At 37.7% G+C, this 20,112-nt stretch overlaps 2 protein-coding genes across 3 annotated transcripts; both read right to left on the bottom strand.

Annotated features, from left to right (window-relative positions):
- Positions 1 to 295: 295 nt before the first annotated feature.
- LOC103333460 (methionine aminopeptidase 2B-like) lies at positions 296 to 17,060 on the bottom strand. Of its 2 annotated transcripts, XM_008236285.2 has the most exons (13): positions 16,876 to 16,967; positions 16,373 to 16,429; positions 15,978 to 16,120; positions 15,335 to 15,371; positions 15,109 to 15,243; positions 12,835 to 12,934; positions 12,594 to 12,739; positions 12,410 to 12,501; positions 12,205 to 12,299; positions 3,565 to 3,661; positions 2,343 to 2,486; positions 2,022 to 2,239; positions 296 to 547 (listed from the first exon to the last, which is right to left on the bottom strand). In XM_008236285.2, exons 3-13 carry the CDS (start codon positions 16,108 to 16,110, stop codon positions 437 to 439), a joined length of 1,308 nt encoding a protein of 435 aa, XP_008234507.1. In that variant the 5' UTR covers positions 16,111 to 16,120; positions 16,373 to 16,429; positions 16,876 to 16,967; the 3' UTR covers positions 296 to 436. The 2 variants fall into 2 exon arrangements, with proteins under 2 accessions (XP_008234507.1, XP_008234506.1); XM_008236284.2 differs by lacking the exon at positions 16,373 to 16,429 and having other exon boundaries at positions 16,876 to 17,060.
- A 443-nt stretch (positions 17,061 to 17,503) lies between these two features.
- POLD4 (polymerase delta 4) lies at positions 17,504 to 19,089 on the bottom strand. Its single transcript, XM_008236286.3, has 2 exons — positions 18,816 to 19,089; positions 17,504 to 17,847 (listed from the first exon to the last, which is right to left on the bottom strand). Exons 1-2 carry the CDS (start codon positions 19,006 to 19,008, stop codon positions 17,654 to 17,656), a joined length of 387 nt encoding a protein of 128 aa, XP_008234508.1. The 5' UTR covers positions 19,009 to 19,089; the 3' UTR covers positions 17,504 to 17,653.
- Between the last annotated feature and the right edge of the window lie 1,023 nt (positions 19,090 to 20,112).

Here is a 20,112-nt window from a genome sequence, read left to right as displayed (position 1 = left end):
TTTTCAATTTTGGTTTAAAACTAAATACTGAAAATGGCATATGTTGTAATTTTCATATTTTGTAATGGTATTTTTGTTACATTTTGGTTTTTTGCCTTTTGCTAATTAGACTAAATTGTATTTCTTTCTACTAAATTAGTAAACTATATTATGCTTTAAAACTAAAGCTCCCTTATATTTATGGATTTGAAATATATAGATTTCTTTGGTCACCGAATTTTTTCAATTTGAAATTCAAATGTTTCTATGAAACTAGTGTCTTTTTCAATAGACATGTCGCATACGACAAGCAAAATACTGAGAAAATTTTTCATTGCAGTTAAAGATAACAGAGATAAATGTGGAAAACACAAAAATAAACTTATTCCTGTTTGTACTCAAAAAACATGGTACAACCACCATGCAGGTTTTCATGGCAAAGTTATCGTCGCCCATATCAGTAGTCATCACCTCTGGATACGACCTCTTTGCAGGTTGGCCGAAGCAAAATGGTATGCTCAAACTGGGATACATAACTGCCTTTAACATCACAGAGAGGAGGATAAGGCTGCCATAAGAAAAATGAACGAGGTCCTCCATCAGCACCAATTGCAGGAAGCGACATAGTGAAACAAAGCAGCATATTAACAAAAGCTATGTTGTAATATATTGATATCAGATGAGCATTACAATCTGACACATCTACATAAATAACTCTGGTGGAAGTCAGGGAGTCTTTGCTCATTGGCCCCAAATTGCTTTTGAGTTTTTGGAGCCACTGTAGCAAACTACGGTTTTAGGAATGCAGATTGGCACCAAAGAAATATTCACTTTTTATCTCTGGTAGAAGTCAAGGATGCTTGCAAGACAACAGGATGAACAAAACTTGACTGAATAGTACTCGCGCTTACATCTCAGAAATTCGGAATGACACCAAATTGCTAAAGAGTAGGTTGACAAAAGCAAATAATATAGGGTTTATGGTGCTGGCTTTGCAACAATTAACACTGCTGAATATGCGGGGCATAAACAGAAATTCATATTGGTCTTAATTTCAATTCCTCATTAGGCAGTTTACTGAGAAATTGACATAAAGACCAACATGAAAATCCAACATGAGTACATAACTCAACTAAATAAAATAAAAATACTAATATTGCAATAAACTAGCATGCACACTTATTATTAAATCAGTAGTCTTCTTAACCATAGGTTTCCTAAAGGAAAGCATGACTTGTTATTGATAAGCAGGTGTTACTTGCATCAGAGGAACTTCAAACGGAAAAGTTTCATGTAGGCCTCTACCGATTAAATAATTCAGTAAGCCAGACTCCTGTCTCCTTCAAGAAATCATCTTCTCCATCAATTAATCAGATTTTTTTTCAAGATGGTGCCTTTTGACTAGATTTCTGCCGAAAATAGGATTTGACCTCCACACGACAGCACCACTTGACTACACTAGTACTAGTCTACTCCAGAAAACAAACCAGCATAGCAACTTCCATCATCTATAAGATTAATCTGTGAATTTTTTCCATTAATATTCTTTGATAGTTTCATGGTGCCATTCAAGCATTTAATGCTTCTTATTTTCATTAATCTGTGTCTGTTTCCGGATTCTTGATTTCCAACCTAAACTTACTTGACAAATATTTTCAGAGACAACTTATCTCAATTAGTAAATTTTCAAATAAATCCTTTCCTTAAACATGTTAGAAGTTCAGAACACCAAATTGAAAGATATGCAAGTACCATCTAAATCCTTCACTTGACTACCAGCAACTTCAGCTTTAGTCCAGAAGCATAACATATGCAAGTACCATGTAACACTTTAAAACTAGCGTTTGAGTGGATGAATTTATATAGCAGCAAAGACTATTACTATCATCTTGCTGTGACCACAAAGCAATTCAGGGGGGAATTCCTATTTCCCAACATAACAAAATCAAACTAGGCCATGCTTCATAATACCAAATAGTGATGGAAAATTGGTGTTGAAGCACAGTAGTATTAGGATGAACAAGTTGATTGATGAAAAATACCTGGACAATGCCAGCATCACACAAATTCTTTAGCGCCATAAGATATTTCGTCTCTCCCAGGCGGTCTAAATACCGCCTGCAAAAGGCCAAAGTGGAGAAGTTCTTGTTAATTGTTGCTAGCAATTGCTTTGCCCTGGGCATCCTCAATGGGATGTGGCCAACTTCAAAATTTTTCATGTAATGGCTGCACTCTAGATCTTCTCTGACATAACCTTTCCCTGAATATAAGTTACATAACATGGGATAGTTAGCACAGCAGTCACAGTGAACTACTACCTATTTCACATCAGATTCCTGCCAAATACAAAAACTTTCTTTTACCAGTTGACGCAAAAGTTTCAATTGCAAAAAATTCACCCTCTTCCATTTTCGTCTGCTCCCCTCCTTTCACAATAGGAACAGATTTTCCAGCATGAATTTGATAACGTCCAATGCTATGTCCATTCAAGTTTCGGATACTTTTAACTGCAAACATTAGACAAAGTCTACCTCACATGTACAGAATTATCAACAGGGCATCTCATAAAAAGGTTGTTGATAAATGAGTAAAAGTGGCAAACTCATTACTTGATGAGCAAAAACAAAAATCAACAAGAAAAACAAAACAAACTGTTTTCAGAGTCAGTTGCAGAATACACAAGGTATGGTGAGAGAGTGAGAATATTGTAATCATGCCAGTTATAACACTTAACCCTTCCTTTAATATTTTCCTTCTCCAAGTATGAGCCAATTTTATGTTGACTCGGCCAGCTAGTGAAAAAGTGAGAATATTGCAAGTCAATGGGAATGACACAGGGTAGGTTATTGGAGCCATAATTTCTTCTACAAATTTAATTCAACAATGCTTAGTCTGGTTGACATAATCAGTTAAGAGGTAGAAGTTACTAGGAAACACAAGCCACCAATTTGACCACATACAGATTCATTATTTCACCACCAAAATTCATCAATTAATTCAGTTCTGAAAAAATATTGATAGCTCAGTGAGACGATTGATGAGAAACCCGTGCAAGGATCGACAAAGTGACAAGTTAGCAGCTATATTTGACTTGGCTGGTTTTGATGCATTCAGTATAAGCTGCGCGTAGTTTACAGCAAACTATGTGTTATGCATTGATATTTTAAAGCAATCACGAAAACCAATTTGGTTTTGGTCAGTTGCGGCAATTTTAAGCCTTCTTAATGACAGAATAACAAATATCTCTATATCAGAATATAACTATTTTGTTCAAGACAGTGATAAACAAGTTTTCTTGTAAGGTCGCGACAAATAAAAGCATGCTCTACTCTATCTAATACCCAAAATTCTAATGGAAAGCAAGTTGGTCATGGATATTATGTGTGTAACTGCACAAGAGTTTTGGGTTTGGTTATGTGATTTAGCTAGAATGTGTCTTGTACCATTTACACTCTCATAATGAAGAACAAATATCATTCTCAAAATATTTGCAAGGTGAAGGCTCCACTCTTTTTTAACAAGTAAACTGCATAACATGTACTCTGTGATGAGTGTAAAAGATAGTCACATCACATGGAAAAATACCTTGATACACCTTTCCATTGATTTCAACCTCATACGATTCCATGACTTCTTGGATTGCAGCACCAACATCACAAAGACGCACATCAATTCCAGACTCCTAGAAAAATACAAAGTCAACATATTTCTGAGTAATTAACCTTTCAACTAAAGCACTAAATACAAATTCAGTGAAAAATTATATCCAATTAACATGTATTGATAAACAACCATAAGCTAGTTACGAAAATAATTTCATTCATAAGCAAGTTATAAGTTAAAACAATGCAAAAACGCACCAATGATTGCAAAAGCAGCATTAAACTAGAGGGAAAAGAAAATCCAATACACAGAAACTCTCTACTTTTTAAGTTGGAAGCAATGAAGCAGATAGAGGTTTATATTTTAGGCCGGTATATGTAAAGACCTATTTTTCCCAAAAGAAAACAAGTGCAGATGACTAGGAGTGATCAACTAGTCATATAGGCATAAAAGTATTTACGAAATTTTCGTCCTTTTCTTTCTCTTCAAAATATCTAGAGGTGGAATAGCTAGATGGTGTGGTGTCAAACCTATAGCTGAGGTGGAAGTTCATGGTGATTTCAGGTTGCTCTATGAGGAGTTTACACGATGACTAGTCAAACCTAATAAGCTCAAGTTTTCTACCTATAAATAGGAAGGTTGGGCTGGGATTGAAATCATGAACAAAGAACTTGTTCAACTGCACTGTTTTCCATCAAAACTTTAGATTGAAAACCAAAGTTGAGAGCTTAGTTTATGCATAAGTAGTTTTCCAGGTTAGTTAGTTATTTGGTTTTGGGTGTCTAGTAAAGAAACTGCTACGAGAGGGGAGCATGATGACAAAGCAATGTGGCAAGGTACACGATCCAGCTTGGTGGTGGTACTGTGGTTGGGACTGTCAGGTTCCTTGTTTTCTTTTCACTAAACTGTCATCTTTTTTTGTTGAATTTGAGTTTTGAATTAATTAAGACATGACACTTAATTTTTAAAATAAAACTAATCAGGTGGCATGTCCCACATGCCACACCACTTGGGACTCAAATTTGGTGCCATAACATTACTCAGGCACACAATCCATAAGCACCATTATATAAATTTCCCCAAATATGTAGCCATTGATTTAAGCTAATATGTAATTGAAAACAAGGGCTAAATACGCAGACACCCTTGAGGTTTAACGTGTTTTCACAAAGCCCACTGCACTTAAAAAGTCACCAACAACCCTTCATGTATAATACAGTTGCACAAAACCTCCTCCGTAAGGAAAGTCAACTAATGTAAAATCCAAAATACTTTATAATTTACAAGGACGCCCTCTCAAATATAGTTTCTAGCAACATCCAAACATGTTTAAACATAAAGAGGTGTTTGTGTAACTTCTAAAATTGCTGGTATTTTTGTGAAAAAACGATAAACTGCAGGGGGCGTAGCTGATGGCGCAAGATATGAATTAACTACAAACCAAGATCAACTTTAGAATAATTCAAGCTTTGAAACTCACTAGGCATAAACACCCATCTACATAACAATAAATTCACAGTAAGAATAAGCATGAAACTAGTTAACATCACTTCCCACAATATGTTCCTCAAAATTCAGAAGTTAATTAGTTCCAATTATTGTGTAAATTCCTCTAGTTTAGGGTCTGTTCAAAATCCAATGTGAGTCTTAATTCCCATATAGAGTACTAATTCTGGAAGGTTGTAGGCTTATGATTAATTATCTATAGGATTCAAGAAAGAACAGGTTTAGAGACAAAGCAATGAAAGAAGAATTTATTGGAAGTTGGTATATTAAACAAATGAAACACTTGCTCTACATATGAATGGAAATTAAGACAGAAAACCTATTAATAATAAAGATAGAGACGGGCTTCACACCAAAATTCCTATCACAGGAAAGTAGACCAGAAAATTTCTGATAACTAATTTATTCTTTTAGTTCATGCCTTTGCCTAAGCACTTACATATATTTATAGCCAAGACAAGCATTTAAGACTCAACTACAAAGCCTTTTCCAATTTTCCTAACAAAAACCTAAGTTGGGTAACTCCAATCAGAGGTATACCAATTCTTGTCCTAGTTGGTTTAGGATTGTTTTAGGAAAATTAGAGGTATACCAATTCTTGTCCTAGAGGGATTAGGAAAGAATTTCAGTTTTCCTTATTCAATTCAGGTTTGGATTTCTAGAAGTCTATTAGGATTTGGATAAGTGTAATTTCCTAATCTACTTAGGAATAGGAATCCAATCAGCCTTGGGACATGTAAGCCAACTCTATATCTATAAATAGAGTGTGGCAAGGCTTATTTTAAGGAGAGGAAAAACAGCCAGAGACAGCCAAGAGTTTTGAGATTAGTTCTAGGGTTGCAAAAGTTCTGTAATCTCTATTATTAATCAAAGGAGCGGTGATTTCTCTACCTAGAGAAATCACAACTGGACGTAGGCAAAAGTTCTGCCGAACCAGCATAATTCTTGTGTGTTTCTAAGTGTTCTAATATTTGCTAGTTTAGTCTATTGCCGTCGGTTACATCAAAGAACAAGATCTAGAAGGCGAGTTATTTAACAAGTGGTATCAGGAGCCTAGGTTAAGGGGTTCTACGATGTCTAAAGGGAAGATGAATGCGGATCTAGGACCTGCGTTAAAGCCCTTTGACGGTAAGGATGACTTCACGGATTGGCAAAGGATGATGAAGAACGTACTGATACAGCAAGATTTGGATGATGCACTCAGCGGTGAGAAGCCAACAAGCATGACAGACACAGCATGGACTAAGGTTCTCAAGAAAGCCAAGAGTTCCATCGAGATCCATCTCACAAGATCAGTTCGGTCACACATCACAGAAAAGATGACTGCCCAAGAAGCATGGGAAAAGTTGGAGAATGTTTATATGGGCAAAACCGTGTCCAATAAACTTTTTCTAAAGGATGAACTATTCGGACTTCGACTGGAAGAAGGAGGTGATATTGAAGATCACGTATGCAGGTTTCAAAATTGCATAACTAATCTTCAGAAGGTCGAAGAAACTTACAAAGATGATGATATGGCTATCATCTTGCTGAGGTCTCTACCTTCGTCTTTCAAGCACTTTCGAACAACTCTAATGTTTGGAAAAGAGTCCCTGAAGCTTGAAGACGTGATTCAAGCTCTTCACTCATATGCTAAACTAGATGATATAACTGAAAGCTCTCAAGGCCTTTATGCCAAAGGCAAGGAGAGGGGGCGGGAAAAGACAAAGGAAGAGAAAACAGGCAACAGAGGTAGGTCAAAATCCAAGAAGAAAAAGGAAAAGAAGGAAGGTTGCTTCGAATGTGGTTCAGCCGATCATTGGAAGAGGAACTGCAAGATTTGGAAAGAGAAGAAAGCCAAGAGGGAAGGAAGCTCGGGTTCAGCTAGTGCAGTCACCGAGCATGAGAGTGACGGGGAGCTTCTTTTAGTAACATCAGGCTCCAAGGCTTTCACAAATTGGATTTTGGATACCGGATGCACTTTTCATATGTGTGCAGTAAGAGAATGGTTCGATACTTACAAAGAAGTCAGCAGCGGGGAAGTTTTAATGGGGGACGATTCTTCATGTCCTGTAAAAGGAATCGGCACTGTTCAAATCAGAATGTTTGATGGGATGATACGAGTTTTGGGGAACGTTAGATATGTCCCTAGACTAAGAAAGAATTTGATTTCCTTGGGTACTTTAGATGAGGCCGGCTATGGGTACGAATCTAAAAAGGGAAGACTCAGGGTAGCCAAAGGATCACTGGTGGTAATGCGGGGTGACCTACAACCCAATAAGTCTGTATAAGTTAATTGGGACCACTATAGTTGGGAGAGCAGCTGTTTCTGTAAATCAATGTATAGAAGACAAGACTGAACTCTGGCATCATAGGCTCGCACATAAGCCAGAAAGGGTTGCAAGAATTACACAAGCAAGGCCTGTTGGAAGGCGTGTCATCTTGCAAACTGGACTTTTGTGAATATTGTGTTCTTGGAAAGCAAAGGAAGGTATCATTCACAAGTAGCAGTGCAGATAATCGAAGCAAGGAGCAACTCAGCTATATTCACTCAGATGTTTGGGGCCCTGCACCAACCAAATCAAATGGTGGAGCTAGGTATTTTGTTACTTTCATGGATGATTTTTCTAGGAAGGTTTGGGTTTATTTCATGAAGCAGAAATCCGAGGTTTTTGCAAAGTTCAAGGAATGAAAACAGAAACCGAGAATCAAACTGGAAGAAAGATCAAGTACCTGAGAAGTGACAATGGAGGTGAATATACAAGTAATGAGTTTACCGATTACTGCAAGCAAGAAGGCATCACAAGGCACTTCACAGTAAAGAAGAATCCCCAACAAAATGGAGCTGCTGAGAGGATGAACCGAACTCTCATGTAGAGAGAGAGAGGAGCATGCGATTTCATGCAGGATTGCCTGATAGTTTTTGGGCAGAAGCGTTAATCATGCAAGTTATTTGATTAACAGATCACCATCTACAGTTCTCGGTTTTAAGAGTGCAGAAGAGGTATGGTCTGAGAAGTCGGTGGACTATTCCAAGCTCAGGGTATTCGGCTGCAGTGCTTATGCACATATTCCAAGCGATGAAAGGTCCAAGCTCAAACCAAAGTCTACACATTGCATATTCTTAGGTTTTGAGAAAGGAGTGAAGGGTTTCAAGCTTTGGGATATCAACAACAGGAAAAAGGTTGTCAGCCGAGATGTTGTCTTTGATGAGACAACCATGCCTCCGAATAAAGTCGAGAGCAGTAGAGAGAAGAAAGACGATGCTGAAATTGAAGCAACAAAGATTCCATTAATCAGTTCAGACGAAGAAGCAGCTCAGGTGGAGCAAATTGAGCAAGATGTTGAATCTGATGGTTTTGAGAAAGAAGAAGAGCATCAGCATCGTTCACCAGTTAGGAATCAGGTGGAGCAAGAAATAGGGCAGATTGAAGGCACTCTAATCCGCCAGACATCCCAAGGGTTAGAACTCCAACCAACAATCCACCTGCATTCCAGAGATGCATAGCACTGGACAAACCTAATCGGAACAAGAAGAAACCCGACAGGTTTGGGTTTGACCAAGACGAAGTTAATTATGCTCTCAACATTAGTCAAGGAGATCCAACTACTTATCGAGAAGCTATAGCAAGTGATGAGCGAGATAGTTGGATAAGTGCTATGACAGAAGAAATGGAGTCTCTTTACAAGAACTCTGTTTGGGAGTTGGTTCCTAAGCCCAAAGACAGAAAGCTAGTTGGATGCAAGTGGGTATTTAGGAAAAAGGAAGGACTACATGAACAAGATGCCGTGAGATTCAAAGCAAGGCTCGTGGCTAAAGGGTACTCACAAAAGGAAGGGGTGGATTATGATGAGATCTTTTCACCCGTAGTTAAGCATACTTCTATTAGATTGCTTTTAGCAATGGCAACTCAGCATGACATGGAGATTGAGCAAGATGGATGTGAAGACAGCGTTTCTTCATGGGGATCTAGAGGAGACAATTTTCATGGCTCAACCAGAAGGGTTTGTTGAATATGGGAAAGAAAACCTAGTATGTCAGCTAAATAAGTCCTCTGTATGGCCTGAAACAGTCTCCAAGACAGTGGTACAAGAGGTTCGATTACTTCATGCTGAAAATCAATTTTAGAAGATGTTTATATGACTGTTGTGTGTACTATCATGTGTTCCAAGATGGGATGATCATATTGCTATTGCTATATGTGGATGACATGCTAATCGCTTGTCAAGACAAGTCTAGAATTCAAGACTTGAAGAAGATGTTGAGCAAGGAGTTTGACATGAAGGATCTAGGTGAAGCACAGAAGATCCTTGGCATGGAAATTCAGAGAGATAGGACCGTTGGAAGGATCTGAATATCACAAGCCAAGTATATTCAGAAGGTTCTTGAGAAGTTCAACATGCAAGAAGCAAAGGCAGTTTCGACTCCTTTGGCAGCTCACTTCAAGTTAAGGGGCAACAATGTCCTAAGTCCGAGGAAGAGCAGCAAGTAATGGAGAAGGTTCCTTATGCTAATGCCGTGGACTGCCTTATGTATGCAATGGTATGCACACGTCCAGACATAGCTCAAGCAATCAGTGTCGTTTCCAGATACATGGGAAATCCAGGAAAGCAACATTGGGATGCAGTCAAGTGGATTTTGCATTATTTCAAGGGTTCTTGGTGACAAAGGATTATGTTTGAGAAGCAAAAAGAAAATGCAAGGGTGTTGGGATATGTGGATGCTAATTATGCAGGGGACTTGGACAAGAGAAGGTCAACTTCTAGTTATGTGTTTACATGCGCAGGAGGACCGATCAATTGGAGAGCACTACTGCAACAAATTACAGCTTTGTCGACCACAGAGGCAGAGTATATTGCATTGGCCGAAGCTGGAAAGGAAGCAATTTGGCTTAATGGCTTGGTAAGTCAAATGGGAATCACCCAAGATTGTGTGAAGCTGAAGTGTGATAGTCAAAGTGCCATTCACTTGGCAAAGAATCAAGTTTTTTCTGGAAGATCAAAGCACATTGAAGCAAGATATCACAGAATCAGAAATTGGGTGGAGTCTAAGGAGATTTGGATTGAAAAGATTCATACGGATGACAATGCTGCAGATTTCCTTACAAAGATAGTGTCGGCCAAGAAGTTCAAGCATTGCTTGAACTTGATCAATCTCGTTGATTGATTAAAGTGGAGCACCTCCTCACTTGAGGTGCAATGAGGCAAGAAGAAGATTGCCAAGGTGAAGACTCTTGAAGATTTCCAGAGCTGCTTCAAGGAGGTTCAAAGATACTCTGGGGTGCAACGATCAAGACTTGGTTTGACTCACCAAGGTGGAGATTGTTAGGATTTTGGCTCGTCAAATATGTCCTAGTTGGTTTAGGATTGTTTTAGGAAAATTAGAGGTATACCAATTCTTGTCCTAGAGGGATTAGGAAAGAATTTCAGTTTTCCTTATTCAATTCAAGTTTGGATTTCTAGAAGTCTATTAGGATTTGGATAAGTGTAATTTCCTAATCTACTTGGGAATAAGAATCCAATCAGCCTTGGGACATGTAAGCCAACTCTATATCTATAAATAGAGTGTGACAAGGCTTATTTTCAGGAGAGGAAAAACAGCCAGAGACAGCCAAGAGTTTTGAGATTAGTTCTAGGGTTGCAAAAGTTCTGTAATCTCTATTATTAATCAAAGGAGCGGTGATTTCTCTACCTAGAGAAATCACAACTGGACGTAGGCAAAAGTTCTGCCGAACCAGTATAATTCTTGTGTGTTTCTAAGTGTTTTAATATTTGCTAGTTTAGTCTATTGCCGTCGATTACATCAAAGAACAAGATCTAGAAGGCGAGTTATTTAACACGGGCTTCACACCAAAATTCCTATCACAGGAAAGTAGACCAGAAAATTTCTGATAACTAATTTATTCTTTTAGTTCATGCCTTTGCCTAAGCACTTACATATATTTATAGCCAAGACAAGCATTTAAGACTCAACTACAAAGCCTTTTCCAATTTTCCTAACAAAAACCTAAGTTGGGTAACTCCAATCATTCTGAGTGCATGCACTAAGACTTTATTAGAGGATCTAAAAAGACACTAAGTAGATTAATAGAGAAAATTCAAAAGCCTTCTAGAAAACTCCAGCAAGAGAGAGACCAAAAGTCTTTGATGGAGAACTCCAAAAAATATGAAAAGTCTTTGATGGTGAACTCTAGAAAATGAAGAGCAGCTAATTGGTAATTAAAAACCATTAGAACTCTTAATATAGGAGATTGGATGATTAGCAGCATACACTCATGACAAAGGGGAAGGTTTGGCAACTTGAAGCAGGCAAGTGCTATGTATCACAAGTTTGGGTTCGACATCAGTCCATAAATAGGTCTCTCGTCTGCTATGTCAGCAATGTAACTAATAACCACCCGAAGGTCTAAAATTTTGATAAAATAGGTTGCAATGTGAAAAAATTGAAATTGTATCCCCCACTTTGAAGAACACCCCAAAACTCAGGTAGTAATTTGTAATTAGCTCAACAAAGAACTACTATTAGTGAATTGAAATAACTAAAGTATTGGCTTCTTCTTTCTCTTTTCTTCTTTCTTGTCACTTCTGCATAAGGGTTTCGTAAGAGGTAATGTGCTCATAGATATTTTGAAATTATCAATAATGATTTAACCTCAAGGAAATATATATCAATTGTCTTACAACTAGTGATAGCATTAAACGGACTTGCTTTGCTACAATTATAAAAATTTACAGACTACAATTAACAATAATAACAAAGAGCCTCTAAAACTACGGACACAATTGCTCATATATTTCACCTCAATTAGTATAAAGTATTAATGCAACCTTGAGGAATGATACTTAATTGTGTTTGCATCATGTAATAGATGTAATAGATACTTATCAGTCTCACTTTATGATCATTTGCATAAAATTTGAAGTCACACTCTATTATCAGCTCAAAGATCCTATCCTCAAAGTCACAACAACAATCTTCAAACTTACTAGCAATAATTTTGGACTCGAACCATACAATTGTAAAGAATTAGGGTCACATGGAAATTATAAGTAGATTTGCTGGATTGATACTTATCCAAACTATAGGATAAAAAAGTGTATTTAAGCAATTAACCTTTAACAGGGGCGGTATAGTACCTTGATACCCGTATTTGTTGCTTCACGTGAGGCTTCAAGCAGTGGATCAAACATAGGATTGAATGCTACTGTAAATGCACAGTCAACTATACATCCTGTAAAGTCAACAACAACTCATGCTTGACAACTTGCCCATGCGTACTAGAGTTCACCAAGAGTTGACTTCTCCACAGGATTTAAAACACAGAAGTAGAGATTGAATTACCGTCTACATGAGTTCCAAAATCCAATTTCATTACATCATCATACTGAAGCACTGTCTTGTCGCCCGTATTTGGGGTCCAATGAGCAGCAACCCTGACAATAAGAAGCGGAATGAACACAAATAGAATTATGTGGCGAACAATAGAAGAAATTAAATTCACAGGTGGCAAATATAAAAGGTCTACCAATTCAAAGAGCATCCCGTGGGGAAAGCAATGCCTGCTTCCAGACCATTCTCGGATATTAACTTCCGTACTGTGTTCTCCAAAGTCTCGCACAAATCAGTCATCAACATTCCAGGCCTTAAAATTCCCTTGATGTATTTCCGAACCTAATTAAAAGTAAACAAAGCCTCCAGCTGATTTACTTTCCCAGGTCAAGTTATGTTAATTTAAGCAGTAGTACATTCACATAGTAAAACTGCACCTGGCGATGAACTTCAGCTGCTCGACGAACCGAATTATACATTGGTTTTTCAACGCGTTCCAACTCCCTCTTCTCTTCAGAGGTAGACCTCCACAGGTTACTGAAACACAATACCAAATTTGACTATATTGAAGAAATATACAAACAAAAGAAATACAATAAGTAGCACAGATCCAGTATCAAACTTGGGCCTAATATAAATAATAAAATGATTACACTAAGAGCATATTCCATTGATGGTTATTTTCCATTACCGAGGGCAAAACGCTCCTGTTCATGCATTCCAAAGGAATTCAACCAGAGACTGGCTCTCAGTTTCACTGCACTTTATATTAACCCAAAATGCCTGATGAAAACTAAAGTACACCAACTTGCAGACTAGACTACCACAGGAATATAACAAGAATACGTAAAAGTGAAACTGAGACACATTTTCTGCAGTCCAACAGAAACAAAAACACCAAAAAACGAAATCTCTTACAGGAAAGCTGCAGTCCAACTTGCAAAAATAGAAGAATGAAATATCCTGGAGACATTGAAGGACAGAGAAAACCCAATTGACTTTATCCCATAACACCTCCTCCATGCCAACTATGATTCTCAAAATTCCTCTTATTCCCAGTGTTCGAAAAATTGGCCTAGGCGGCCACCTAGGCGCTAGGCGGGAGGACACCGCTGCGATTTCACCCTAATTGTTAGGGGTAGGCGCCACGGAGTTAGGCAGCGCCACGGAGTTAGACGGCGCATGGGTGCGTCTAGGCACCAGGGTGAGACAGGTCCTTTTTTAAAAAATAATAATAATAATAATTTTCCTGACTTTAAAGAAAATCTACCTCACGCTGCCTCTCTCTCCTCTAAGTCGTCCCCTCCTCTCTCTCTCTCTTACGACAGACTACCACCACCAAGCCTCCACCTGTGACGACCACCACCAGGTCACATCCTCCTCGCCCACCTGTGACCCGCGAAGGAAAGGGAGATGACGAGGATGTTGAGTTTGAGTCTGATACCGAGAGAGTCTTTGATTGATATGGAGAGGAGGAAGAGTTAGACTTAGAGGCCTAGCCTTTTATTTCAAGTATTTTTCTTTGTAGTACTATTATAAATTTATTTTTCCTCACTATCTTAATTTATATATCCTTTTATTTTGCATGATTTTGGTATAAATTTATAATTTATTAAACAAAAAATAGGCCTAGGTCCCAATTACTCCTCTAGGCGCTAGGCCCCTGCCTGCTGCCCGCCTACCGCCTAGCGATTTTACGAACATTGCTTATTCCATTCAATCCAAATTAACCAAGACACAGCCAGCACACTACAATTTCATGAGATTTTGCCTTCTAAGAGTCGCCAAATGCCTTATGCGTCTCACCGAAAAGAGGGCAATATACAGCTGGAATCACCCAACTCAAATTAACTTCTCTAGAAACAATCTTAAAGCTATACAGGAGTGACAAAACAGATGATCCGCACTTTAAGCATTATGCACTATTGAAGAGAGACATTTAGTCTGCTCCTTTGAATCAAATAATAGGTTTTAACTCTACCACGAGCAAGTATCCAAGCAAAAAATGTGCACCTTACGAGGGTGCTTTAGCCTTCAAATGTTTTTTATGAAAAACAAATTTACTTTAAAACCAACTATTGTACAAAATACAAAGAAAAAGTGGACAAGAGGTCCAACTTCCCCTTGATACCAATAAATAAATCCCAGACTATCCTGCAATCCCAAAAAAAACATCGGCTACATTTCTAGAAGCTCACATATCACCATTATCCTACCAAACTAGAAAAGGATAAATCTCCAAGGACTGGATTCACTGAAGCCTCACTAAAGCCTCATTAGTAAGACTTCTTTTCCTTTGACTTCCCAAGTCGATTCCAACTGATTCACCTCATTATTAACTGCTTCTACCCTGCTCTGCCAACATCCTTCCCCTCATAAATAACATCAGACTTCAATTAAATTATTCAATTCCCTCTTCCATCTTCGCTTTATTTCCTTTACAACTTTTCCCTTTCCTCACTTTTCTCTCATTACCTTCAGCTGGTACTAGAAACAGATCAAACGTTGCCATAAATAATCCCAGTTTTCCCCACGATTCCATGTCAAGAAACAGGTACCTTCTTAATTATGGTACTAGAGACATTTGGGTTAATTATTGCCCCAGAGCAGGATTGCCTATTGAACTAATGTTGAACCACATACCCCTACCAAAGTTACTAAAAACCTTAAAATAAGTGCCATAAATTGCATGAGCAATACAATATACTCACTCGTCTTTGTACAGTTGAATTTCACCCTCAAGAAACTCCCCAGATGGGAACAGGTCAACAACAGGAATAGATGGTGGATCAGTCTGCGCTTGCATAGATTGTGGATTAGTCTGCTCCTGCGGTGCTTTCTTTTTCCTGCAGATAAGAAAAGAAAGTAACAAAATTTATAGTGAAATCGTTTAAAACAAAACAAATATATATAGTAATACCATAAAATTTTCCTTACTTGCTTTTACTTTTCTTCTTTTTTTTCTTTGCAATGTCTGCCAAAAGAAAAACCGAGAGAGAGAGTGAGTGAGAGAGAGAGAGAGAGAGAGAAAGATAGAAGGGTGTGAGATGCAGAACTTCATACATTACAAACACATTAAAATGCCCCAGTAAATTATTACTTATAATTTAATTAAATTTCACATTATTTCATTTGCCAAAAGTTTTCATTTCTAATTAGGTAGGCACACCATAATCAAATTCATAACCTGGGAAGCGGATTTTACCACCACTTAGATTCTTTGATACAGAACTACTTAAGGAATGGAGGAACTGATGATTTAGTACAATTATAACTTGAATACATCAGAGTACAAATGCAAAGGGGTTTCCTGTTTATATGGTAAATTCCAAATATAAATGTGACTAGGTAATTTAACAACGTCTCTTTTGAAAGCTTCACATGTTTTCATATTTTTCATTCTTTTCAATAACATTACATTAATTGAATAGAAGAGTCTGTTGGGCATAAATTATTAAAGTAGCAAATAAACATTTTCAAATTGCCACATAGGTCAACAAACTTTTATTTGAAGAGTTTAGTTTACTATTGGAGATGCTCTAAGAGTAACATGGCAGTTATTTTGATATCAAAAAATCACCTTTGTCGTCATCTTCATCGTTTTGCAAAGTTTTAGATTGTTCGGCGGCCTCCTTATTGCCATTGCCATTTATGGGCGCTAAAGTCTCATTTTCTTCGAAAGGGACGTTTTTATTCAAATTTACCTCCGCCATCCGCAATCACCTGTAAACAGAATGCACAGCACTTGTCAACCGAACATAGTGAAAAGGGAAAAAAATAATAATATCAATTTAGAACATTATAATACAGTTGTTCTTGTTCTCAATCTTGATATGTTATCCAGGGTCTGCAGAGAAATACAGGACCACCGTAAGGGTAGTAAGCTCAGTTGATGGGCTTGGCGTTAGAGGTAGGACCAACACATGTACATCAGATTGCAAGGTGAATATGAAGGAAATGGGAGGGGGAGATTACCGGGGGAGTCGAGCAATTTGGGCGCAGACTTGCCTGGTAAACCGTGTAGAGACAAACCTACAGCAAAAGGATTGTACTCTGATCTGTTGATTACAAAGAGATGCCAATTGAACCCTAATTCACAAAAATAGGAGATTTTGGGTAGAGCAGATGAAAGGACTGTAGAATTAAAAAGGTTAAAGAAATATCGGGTGCTGGGGCAAGTGGGACTAAAGTGACGGAGAGGGGAAAGACTCTGAATTGTGTATAGGTGAAACCCTAAACCCTGGATACGCCTCCAAAGAGGGGTATGTGAGTATCGGATACGATTCCGGCCCGATACGGTGACTTACGTATGACGTATCGTTGAATTCATGTTGACCAACGGATACTTCCCCGATACGGTCATCGCTATGGTCGTCTATACGGCAAGGGGTTATTTTTAAACATATCTGGAAAATTTTGTGCTTGGTTTGGAACATATCTCGCAGCCTCACCATAGAAAGGGAAAGAAGATGGCGTACCTGTATTTGCAGCAAGCTCTTGAGGCGCCGCGTTCTGGTTGTGTGAGGTGTTGAGCGAGGACGAAGGGAACGGCGCTGTGAGGAAGGAGGATAGAGAGCAGAGCACGCGTATTTTTTTTCTAGTTCTCTATGAACGACGTCGTATGAGCTGGGCTTTCTATTCCATTTAAGTTGGAACGCACGTTGGGAAGCTTACCCCTTTTTCTGTTTTTATAGGAAGATTCACTGTTATATCCAACGTATGAACGCAAATTATAAAACCCTCATATGAAATAGACTTTAAAAATATACTCAATGCCCTTTAACCACAAGATGTGACAAACTGCCACCTCCAACTGGCGAACTGCTTGATGCCTCAATGGCAGAGGTTTGAAACCAATTGGGAGCGCTTTGTGACCAGAGACAAGCCAAATACCGAAAAGGAATTAACCTCACCATTCAAGCACAATCCCAAAAACTCATTAAAAAAACAACCCCATAACACTCAATAGGACATTAAAATAATTTAATAATCGAAATTAAATTCAATAAGACCCGTTGTCATTTTTTTGGTTTTTTTGGAGTTTGTTTATAGAAATTACATGGTGTAGAGTTGATCTATATGACTAAATATCTCAAATATATAAGGTTAGGCATCAATAGCACTATAAATTAAAACTTGTGCACAAAATAGATTTAAGAGATTCAGTCCATTATAAAAACATGTCTTGGGCAGATGCTGAACGTTTCCTTTAACCTTATACATTAGACAAGGGCAATACACAAATCCGGGTAATTTCTAAATGCGACCATCCCACAAGCACGCACAGCAAACTTTGCCACCCGTCAAAAGACTCTCGACTTCCTTAGGAGGGTTCAAACCCAGAATGCAAGCACGCTCCCACCTTTCAAGTCTGGTCATCCCAACGCAGGGTCCGTATGCCATGTTCATATCAAATTGCCTCAACAGCTCTTCTTGCTCAGCATAATCATCTATCAACCAAAAAAGAAAAAGCGTCAAACCCAAAAATAAAACTGCATAGAAAAATCTGTCACTACTCAAACCGTATCCAGTTTAGTGATGCAATTAGATGTGGTTTCCTTAACCCTTGATTCAACAGTGGAGAAACTTTGAGAATATACACAAAAACAAAACAAAAGAAAACAGTTTATTAACAAATACAAGACATCTTAACAAGATTTATTAGTTCAAAAGAAACATTGAAAAGTGAATTTTTCTATTCCTAAAAAAGAAACCGTTTTGGAATTCGAAACAAGAATTCACATCTCCCCCTTATGTAAACTGACTTCATTCAATACACCCGAAATCAAATCCCGCCTTGTGTTATATTTCACACTGGAAATTCCACTTTTGTAGTAAGTATATAAATATGAACCCTCTTTAATTGATACATATAAATTGTACCGTTCCGTTATGTATATAATAACAATGTACTAATACAACAAAAACAAAAATAAAATAAAATCTAACACATACCAAAACTCAACCGGAAGCATGGACTAGGTATACAAAAAATTTAACAGCATACCTATTGGGTTGGTAGGACAGATCCTGTTAACCCCAGTAAGAAAATGCAACCAATCAACTCTTTTCGTTAGGTAAATTGATATAGCCGATAACTCTGAACTATTGGGGTTTCAAACTTTCAATTCAAAAAAGACAACAATAATATGCGAAGTAAAACCAACAATAGGTGTAATTTGTGGATCTGTATCAAATTATATAAAACTAATGAATCATCCACCAAATTCTATTGTTTTAGTTCTCAGATGAAAACTCGCCTAAATGTTGAGACGCCCAATTAAACGGAGAATAAGAAGGAATTTGGCAACGCAATGGGTACAATGCATCGCAAGAAAATGCTGTACTGAAAACCCTAACGAATATTCAGACAAAAGAAAAGAAACCCTGAAAATACAAACCAAGAAGAGAGATGGACCTTTGAGGTCAACAGAAGCGTGTGACATAAGTGCGGTGGGTTGGGTGACATCCGAGCCGAAAGAGGCAGCAGCTGGGTGAGCGGTCGATTGAGATTTGTTCTTCTTGGAGATACCACCGCCGATGCTACTGCTTTTCCTTTGCCTGTAGAAACCTTTCATATTCGTATTCCCTGGTTTTGATCTTGTTGCCATCCCTTAACACCTCTATCTCTCTCTCTCTCTCTCTCTCTCTCTCAAATTTTGAATTCCTTTCTTCTTCAACAGAAAATAAAGGCCTATAGTATAGGCCCGCTACGTTTATCTATTGGCATTTTCCTTTCCTTATAGGTCCTTGTCTTACTACATATTTACTTCCGGGACCCGTTATCTTTACAAATTCCTACTTCATCTCTCAAGTAATGTAATATTACTTTCTGTTACAAAATTGGGTGGCGGCGGTCAAATTAATCTTTACATTTTTTTTTCTTTTCTTTTGGTCAATTAGGTTATACTCACAAGGATATCCCCCAAGAGTTTCTCAAACTCTTTCACATAGAGAGTGTGTTTTATGTTATTTGGGGTTACATTACGTTATAATTTCATGGGATCAACTCATGCGAGATAGTTGGATGGTATATGTTTTTAATAAAAACGCGAACGCTTATAATCAGAATGAAGGACAGAGCTAGGATGCTTGGGGGGACTGAAAAATATAAAGCAAGCAAGTGTACATGTTTCTCTTTGACAATCTTATATATATTATAACTCCACTAGTTAAAATTTCTATTTGCAACGTGAAAGATATTATAACTCCACTATTTTTCTGCACACCAAACTTCCACTTGTACATGATGAGTATAGGGACAGTTGAGTTAAAAAATCAAAATATCTTTAGATAGGTCTGGACACGGATTGGTTCGGAACGGTAGAAGACTCTTTCGTTAACCAAACCAAAAACTTTGATAGACCATTTTATCTTTCGTTAACCAAAACAAAGACTCGGTAGACTTCGGATCGGTTAACCTAATATTGATTGATTGATTGATGCCGGTAATACCGAAATAAAAACATATTAATAAAAATACAATTTATAATACTTTCACATAACATAAGTTCTTGAATAAATAAACCAAATTATCCTTGTAAAATATAAAATCCAATAGTCTAATTCATCCAAGTATGAAATCAAATAACTTAGTCACTATATCATTCAATATATACTCAAGATGTAATGGAAGCCACTTGTGTTTGTTGTTTGAACATTTGAATGTTATTTTTGCTGAATTCTCTACATTTATGTAAATGATTTTGACATTT

Source organism: Prunus mume, linkage group LG5 (genome assembly GCF_029339155.1).
Source record: "Prunus mume cultivar Tortuosa linkage group LG5, ASM2933915v1, whole genome shotgun sequence".
Taxonomy (NCBI): domain Eukaryota; kingdom Viridiplantae; phylum Streptophyta; class Magnoliopsida; order Rosales; family Rosaceae; genus Prunus; species Prunus mume.
Note: the sequence above shows the minus strand (reverse complement) of the source record. Positions and strands in the feature narration are given on the sequence as shown.